We start from the raw sequence: 8,973 nt of genomic DNA on the forward strand, positions 1-8,973 counted from the left end.
TCTCTTTAAAATTTTACTGGAATAAATTATGGTGCACTGAATTAGCACCAAGCAAGCACAAACTCTGAAAAGACTGTACAACAGGCTTTATTCCAGTAAAATTCTGAACACCAGTTCATGCAATGGTGGAGACAGGTGGAGTCAGCCCCTGAGGTGGTCTACCTGCAGGTACAGAGATCGCCCCCTGCAGTAGGCTGGTTGTATCACCACAATCACGTAGTAAGTTGGAGAAACATTAAATTAATTTTTATTGAATTGAGCCTGTTTAATCACGTAATGATGTTGACACATTGCATTAGTTCAACTGACCTAAAAATGTTTTGTCGCCAATTTTCGTTTGTACTCAGCAACTGATGCCTCTCGTGTCAGTGTCCAACAATAGTCGGCTGGCATTGATGGGTTCCAGTTGCCCTGATACTGCTTTTGCATGGTCGCCATGTCCTGGTGAAACCTTTCACTGTGTTCATCACTGACGGCACCAAGATCAGCCGGGAAGGAGTCCACGTGCGAATGCAGGAAATGAATTTTCAACGACATGTTGCACTTCATGGTTTTGTCGGCTTGAAGTGGACTTAAAATATGACAGGAAATCACAAAAATAGGTTATATCTAAAACATGGTAAGTGATCAGAAATTATTTAAGGGGATCAGCAGTCCAAAATCCATAAAATACGCCCAGTCGTGTTCAGGAAGAAAAATCTTCCTTGTCCAGTGTAATTAGTTGTAACTACAATCCTATTGATTCAGGTTGAAATGCCAGTGATCCAGTTCCTGGTGTATTGCAGAATTTCAATTTTTTTCCATTTGGGCATGTTGATAGAATGCAACACTTCAACACCTGTGGTCTGACCGAGGTCACACGTACTTTGATGAGAATATCTTATTTTTTAAAAACTCAAATCATCTTTACTTCTCTCAGGTCAAGAATTCTCATTAACCCACGAGGTATTCCAGAAGGTGCCTTTAAAATCTGTTCAGGTTCTTCAATTGTATTATGATGCCGCACAATGGGAATAAGCAATTTTCAGTCTTGTAATTTATTTTTCAGCTTCCCAAGTGAGATTTGTACTGTTGTGTTGGACGCAGACTGTATAAATCCTCAGCAAACTGACTGCAGTGAGGTGCTACCAGCTGATGAATGTCACCTTATCCTTCGCCAATTCTTCAATTCCTCTGGAACTTACTGTGTAAACGTTTCTATGACCAATGCAGTCAGCTTGGCTGTTGCAAGTGCTCGTGTTAATGTAAACCCAAGTAAGTCTGTCCAACAAAATGAGTGAATATAATGTAGTTTACTACACACACAGTTAATGCTAGAAGAACTCAGCCAGTCTCGGAGCGTCCATAGGAGGGAAAGATATATTCAGGCCTGAGTCCTTCCTCAAGGTATAAGTTAAAACCAGGCAGGCGACTGTATTAAATGGCTGGGGAGAGGGGAAGTATGAACAGCGGGAGAAGGGACAGATGAACAGGGGAAGGAGCACAGACCAACAAGCAAAAGGTGCTAAGGAGAAGGAAAAGGAGAGTATTCATTGGAGGAGGGAGGGCTTATTTTTGACTCTGTGAAAGGAGACAGAGGAAAATGGGAAGAGAGAGAGAGAGAGAGAGCTAGAGGAAAGGAAAGATGGATGGGTGGGGGTGGTTAACTGAAACTGGAGAAGTCGATTAATGCCATCTGGTTGGAAGGTGCCCAGATGGAATACAACTAAATATAATGCAGGGGTCTCAAACTCAATTTACCCGGGGGCCGCTGGAGGTAGAGTCTGGGTGAGGCTGGGCCGCATCAGGTTTTCCACAAGAAAAGCTCTTACAAAAACATTCCAATGTTATCAAATGTCTTTATTTTTATTTTTTAACACAAAATAAGATGAAAAAATAAATAAATTAACAATTCATAAGAAAAAAAATAAAATCAATCAGTAATAAATAAATAAAAAAATGAAAATAATAATAATACAGCAGATATAGAAGACTGAAGAAACCACATCTAGTTGCTGAATGATGAAATGTAATTATTATTATTCAGATTCATATGTCTGTATTAACAGTTCTTTAACCTTGAACTTTCTGAACATGAATGGAACATTGAACATAAACTGTTATGAACATGTCTTCTTCTGCCTACTTCTTACTGCTAGAGATCTGGCAGCGCTTCCTCTCGCATAGCCGAGCCACATTTGGCTTAAGGGAGGAGGCAGTTGAGACCTTCAGTAGGGCTTGATGATGCTCGTCAGTAAGTTCTGACCTGGACTTGGACTTATTGAAGTTCACGCGCCGAAGCGCGTGAAGCGGGAGCGGCCGCGGAAATTGCGCGTGTGCCGCGTGCATATAATCACAAATAGAAAATGCACACAAATATGCTTATATTCGCAAGAAGCCAAGCCGATGTCCCGCCCCCGAGAGCAATATACCCCACCGTGATTGGTAGGTTCGTTCAGCTCCGCACAAAACACTGAAAAGTGTCAATCCTATCAAACTCGCGGGCCGCACTAACATTAAACTTTCATATTGAGGCGGGGCCACAAACTATCGTCCCGAGGGCCGCAGTTGGCCCGCGGGCCGCGAGCTTGAGACCCCTGATATAATGCAACCCTTGGTTATGCTAATAGATGCTGCCATCTACTGTGAACGGAATGAATAAAATCAGGAGAGTTTCTTTATATATTCCAGTGCGTGGATGGCCAAAACACTTGGTGTACTGACTAGCGTGACGCTACTACAAGGGCCAGCGACCCAGATTTGAACCCGACTCTGTAAGGAGTTTGTACGTTCTCCCCGTGACTCATGTGGGTTTCCTCCAGGTGTTCCGGTTTCCTCCCCCTTTTCAAAACTTACAAGGTTGAAGATGAATTTGGGTGTAATTGGGCGGCATGTGTTCATATGGCCGGAATTGGCATCTATCATGTTGAAAATAATTTTTTTTTAAATTTAAATTTAACAGTTGAATAAGGACTGATTGAAATTTTACCAACAATATTTCTTAATCTCATCTTTAAATTAAAATTAAAAAAAAATTAAATTTAGACATACACGAGCCCGTGCTGCCCAGTTATTACCAACTGACCTACAACTCCCGGAATGTTTTGAAGGATGGGAGGAACCAGAGACCTTGGGGAAAACTCACACAGACACGGGGAGAACGCCACAGCACCAGATTTGAATCCTGGTCCCAATTGCTGGTGCTGTAACAGTGTTGCGCTAACTGCTACGCCAACCTTGCTGATCATCATTAGTTGATCAGTGATGCTGCGCACAAAGTCTAGACCAATGGTTCGCAACCAGGCGGCACGATCGGCAGAGCGGTTAGCACCACGCCTTTACAGCACCAGCGATCAGGACTGGACCTGGGTTTGAATCCCGCGCTCTGTAAGAAGTTTGTACATTCTCCCCGTGTCTGTGTGGGATTTCCCTGGGGGCTCCAGTTTTGTCCCACCCTTCAAAAACAAACCAGGGTGTAGGTTAATGGGGTGTAAATTGGGAGGCACAGACTCATAGAGCCAAGGTGGCCTGTTACAGTGCCATATGCCTAAATTTAAAAAAAAACTTTTTTCCCCACTCACATACCACCTTAAGTAATCCCTTATGAACCACAGAACATCCTATTCCAGAGGTGCTCTGTGGTTTGCAAGGGATTGCTTAAGATAGTGTATGAGTGGGGGAAAAAGGTTGAGAACCACTGGACCACATGTCCAGATAGAATTCAGTTCCCTGCCATGTTCTTTCAATTTATTTCTACATTTTTAATCAAAACTATCTTGTCAACTTGTCACAGTTATTACATCTTGCTGTTAGTGGTGGGACTCTTATGCTTCAACGAGACAAAGCATACAATGATAGCTTAACATGCATATTCAGACCTACAGTATCCATTATAAATGCACAAACAGAAATTTACAATAGGAACACCCAGAAAGAGTACAAGGGTAAGATTTTGTAATGCATGAAATATTTATTTACATATGGTTTTATTTCAGGTTCCATTATTATGCAGTTCTACTAAGTAATTTGATTTCAGTAGACAATTTGAGTAGTTTTATTGGCATAAGGCGAGTTAAAAACTTATTGTGATTGTGGTGAGATACGAAATAGCAGGCTCAAAACCTAAATTTTAATTCAAATTTAAAATTTAACATAAAGCACAGTAATACCACAAGCCCATGCTGCCCAATTACACCCAACTGACTTATCCCCCACCCGGTACGTTTTGAACGGTGGGAGGAAACCAGAGCCCTTCAGGGAAAACCCCTGCCACATGGTGAGGATGTACAAACTCCTTACAGACAGCGCGGGATTCGAACTCTGGTCCCGATCGCTGGCGCTGTAACAGCGTTGCGCTAACTGCTACGCCAACCACAATACCCATAATGCTAACCATGCCGCCCATGCACTAACTGTGCCACCTATTACGTTAACCGTGTTGACCATGACACTAACTGTGCCGCCCATAATCAAAGAAAGCCGTTACATGGAATCCAGTCTCTCCCCATTAGTAAAATACGCCATTCAGGCAACATCCAGGTGAACTCCTTCTGGACTCACTTCAGTGAAAATCGGGTGGTGACCAGAACTGCATGCACTGTTAGATTATTTCTCCCCATCGTTAGAAACTGCTGAAAAATTGTCACCATTATTCTCCACGTCAATTCATGAAATTGCTGTAATTTGGAGTAATTAATGGAACTCTTTTCTCAGCTGCAGATGGGTTACCAAATGAGGCGTTAGTACTGGTTGGGATGCTGCTCATGGCGAGCATCACTGGAGTTGCAGTCATTATCTACAGGTGAGTATTCACATGCAGCACAATGACAGAGAGGAACCAATTCAGAAATTATTTGGCATTGAGATATTCCTATTCGAACCCAGAGATTGTACCACCTAAAAGCTCATATGTAGATTAAACATGACGTTGTTGTCCAAGACATTAACTATGTTCAAGTGCAGCAAGACAAGTTTCCACCAGTGGGATACTGAAATGTAACATTTTTTTTCCTTCTCAAAAATAGACTTCATTCACAATAAATTATCTACAAAAGGCAAACCGTTCCAAGTCTTAGTTTCATATCCATACATTTCCAACACCGTGCATTGTTACATTCATTTCTATTCACACCATTGGCACCACTGTGATGCTTTGTCATTACCCTCCCTCTGTTGCTTGAAGGGCTTCTGCTTCCCCTCGGTCTCAGCCCCTCATTGCCCCTCAATGGGAGGACTCTAGACCGGCTAATCTTAACCTTTTCTCGGCTATTCCCTGCCACCCCCCAAGATCCTGCTCAAACTTTATCGGCTTTTACTTTAATGTGCTGTGGACCCCAGGTTGCTCAAGAATGCGGTCCTTCCCCACAGCGCCTTCGCCTCAGTGCGTCCCTCACCACGTACTGCTGCAGCCTGGAATGTGCCAGTTGGCAGTATTCCCTCACCAACATCTTGTGCTGAAAGACCAACAGGTTTGGGGCAGAGGGAAGGGCGCCTTTTACCAAGTTGATGGTCTTCCAGCAGTTCTGGATGTCGGACTCTGGATGTGTGACTCCGGGAACAGGCTGTAAATCAGAGAGTACTCTGTCACGCTGCTGCTGGGGATGAACCATGTCAAGGACCTTGAAATGTAACATCTTCTCCATATCAGATGTCTTCACAAAGGAAACATCATTTTGCTTCTTCACAGTTGAGGTAATCTTGTGGAGGATAATCATTTTGCTTGAACATGTTAAATCCAATGACCTGTGGGCATTGCAAAGATTTAGCTGCATGATAGAGCCTCTCCTTTAAAGACAGCCCTAATACAGTTTTGGTGAGTTAATCAAACATATTAGTGGCAAGCTCCCGGCAAATGACTGGGGAATTCTGGGAAATCTGAATTCCCAATGGTCCTTTGAAGATTGCAGATCTTACTTGCAAAGTCATAGGACGTGTCAAGATGGGGGTTATGGAAAGAAATCCGAAGAATCGGTTATCTGTGATTATGCTTGTTCTATGAAGAGGATAACAAATTAGAGATGGAAGCAATGCAATTTAGAAATCATTGTATCACTTTCAATGCTGTGTTACGGGCCCAGAGGACCCCCAAAACCCAGCAGCAATAGAAATTCACCAAGACCAATGGTTACTTAAACAAAAGTTACAGGATCAAACTTTAACTTATTACTATTAACTTAACTTAATCCTCTTCTAATTTAAGTGCATGTGTATATAATGTGTGTGTAAGTTCAGAAAAGTTATTTGATTCACAGTCCAATCTCACTTCTCACTCCTCCAAGTTCACCAGTATCAGGTAATTCTTATACTGTGTACAGAATTTAACATTTATGAATCTTCACCAAGCTCTGGTATTTAAAGTTAAATGGTTACCACTCAGGGAGGTTCTCGTTGATTTCAGAGAGAGATTTGTTGCTTGTTGGACACACAAACTGATTCTCTCTGATCAGCCACTTCAGTGTCTTGCTGAAGAAACTTGCTCCATTGTGGGTTTTCCAAATGATAATCTCTTCTTCTGCAGAACCACAGGGTTCCTTTTTGTTTCCCTTATTTCAGGTGAAACAGTCTTGCCAGCCATTTCCTCTTGTATGGACTATATGGGTTGTTTCAACAGGCTGACCGCAGAACTCACAACCTGTCTTCAAAATGGGATTTTTAAACAAGCTGCCAGCTTGCCATGCTGCAGAAACCGATTTCTCTCTCTCTCTCTCTCTCTTTCTATATATATCGTATTTTCACTCATATAATGCACACACTCAATATAACGCACATATGCATATAACATGCAGAAAATCATAAATTGTGTAAAAATATTTTTGTATAATGCACACATTATGGTTGTATTCTAAATTCCAACTGACAAAATCAATTTACATTTAAATGGGACATGAAGACATGAAGACCAGTATTTGCCACAGTTAATCTACTGCAATTAACACCCAATCAATTTCTCCCAGAGGTGTCAATCCTGCTGCAACACATTAACAAGCTTTTGGAGAGGGATCAATTAAATAGATCAAGATATGTTAATCTCCTTTCTCAGGGATGGGTCTGGGCCATTAATCCATTAACATTGATAAGGTGCAGTGCCCTGGACAGAATGTCCTGTTTCTAGGAATACCATGGCATTCAGTACAAAGAGACATTCCCAAAATCAAAATTTCCCACGCCCGCTATAAATTGCCGGCATCACTTCTGGCTTGTGACATGGAGTGGACCTCGGGATCATTCCTTGGGGAAAAGAGACCCGGCTGTTCCATGTGTCAGACTGTATACCCCCTACTGGTCAGTGGGGTCCAGGTATGCACAAAATAGGGCAGGTGAATAATGGAGCCAGAGGCGACATGTGTGGCTATTTTGTGAAGGCCATTTACAAGGTGAGTACTCAGTACGTACTCGAGATGGCAGAGGTCGACAGCATCGAGTCCACGCTGCTGAAGATCCAGCTGCGCTGGATGGGTCACGTCTCCAGAATGGAGGACCATCGCCTTCCCAAGATCGTGTTATATGGCGAGCTCTCCACTGGCCACCGTGACAGAGGTGCACCAAAGAAAAGGTACAAGGACTGCCTAAAGAAATCTCTTGGTGCCTGCCACATTGACCACCGCCAGTGGGCTGATAACGCCTCAAACCGTGCATCTTGGCGCCTCACAGTTTGGCGGGCAGCAACCTCCTTTGAAGAAGACCGCAGAGCCCACCTCACTGACAAAAGGCAAAGGAGGAAAAACCCAACACCCAACCCCAACCAACCAATTTTCCCTTGCAACCGCTGCAATCGTGTCTGCCTGTCCTGCATCGGACTTGTCAGCCACAAACGAGCCTGCAGCTGACGTGGACTTTTTACCCCCTCCATAAATCTTCGTCCGCGAAGCCAAGCCAAAGACTCAGTATCAAGGTTTTGACCTTGATTGACAGATGTGGGGCTTCTGACCATGTTCCTGCTGGAGAGGTCACATGACCCTTCACACTGCAACTACTAATTTGCAGTTTCCAGTTATGGTCAAAATCATCTATGAATGTACCTTACTTTTGGCAGCTACATGTTGCTATTAACTGAGGACGAGTAGAATTTGCACTCAGAAGCTGATAACGGAAGACGATGCATTCAATTTTAAATCTACTTAACTGAATTGTCTCCTATCCAACAGGAAGTTCAAGGAATATGCTCCACTACATCAGGATCCCTCAAGGATTCAATCCGACTGGTTTTCAGACAGAGCTGCGGTGAATATTTTCCTGAGAAACATGTTCAGCCGTCAACGGAGTGGAGTTGGCGAGAGCAGCCCCCTGCTGCATGGGTGTGTCGTCTGAGACATTTTACATGAGTTGAAGTGGAGTGATGTAACTAATAAAATGTAATCAAAGCATATTTGCACATGTATTTTTAAAAATGCATGAGAGATAAAGGAAGAAGATACAACCTCTGTGAGAACAATGAAATAAAATTAAGCTGCAAGGCCGCTTGTGATCTTGGTAATGTCACTTGTGAATTCATGGAATCTGAATCAGAATTTATTGTCATGAACATGTCATGAAATTCGTTGTTTTGTGGCAGCATTAAAAGTGCAAATATTGCTATAAAATTACATTTAAAAATCAATAAATTTGTGCAAGAATACAAAGTGAGGTTGTGTCTGTGGGTCATTGTCCAATCAGAAATCTGATGGCAGAGGGAAAGAAGCTGTTTCTGTATCGTTGGGTGTTCGTCTTCAGGCTCCTGTACCTTTTCCCTGATGGTAGCTGAGTGAAGAGGGCCTGGCCTGGATGGTGGGGGTCCTTGAGGATAGAGGTTGCTTTCTTGAGGCCCTGCCTCTTGTAGATGTCCTCGATGGAGTGAAGACTGGTGCTTGCGATGGCACTGACTGAGTTCACAACTCTTTGTAGCCTTTTCCTGTCCTGAGCGTTGACAGCTCCGTACCAGTGATGCAACCAGTCAGAAGTTTATGAGAGTCTTTGGTGACTTACCAAATCTCTTCAAACTTCTCACAAAGAATAGCC

The 8,973-nt window shown here is 43.0% G+C and overlaps 1 protein-coding gene across 2 annotated transcripts in view; it reads left to right on the forward strand.

Annotated features, from left to right (window-relative positions):
* pmela (premelanosome protein a) overlaps positions 1-8,597 on the forward strand; it is a 50,115-nt gene extending 41,518 nt beyond the window's left edge. For both annotated transcript variants that reach the window (XM_069905575.1, XM_069905576.1), the window contains exons 10-12: positions 1,049-1,254; positions 4,693-4,780; positions 8,124-8,597. In XM_069905575.1, the coding sequence (XP_069761676.1) occupies positions 1,049-1,254; positions 4,693-4,780; positions 8,124-8,286 (457 nt within the window). In that variant the 3' untranslated portion in view covers positions 8,287-8,597. The remainder of the gene's footprint in view (positions 1-1,048; positions 1,255-4,692; positions 4,781-8,123) is intronic.
* Positions 8,598-8,973: the final 376 nt, after the last annotated feature.

Source organism: Narcine bancroftii, chromosome 12, assembly GCF_036971445.1.
Source record: "Narcine bancroftii isolate sNarBan1 chromosome 12, sNarBan1.hap1, whole genome shotgun sequence".
NCBI lineage: Eukaryota > Metazoa > Chordata > Chondrichthyes > Torpediniformes > Narcinidae > Narcine > Narcine bancroftii.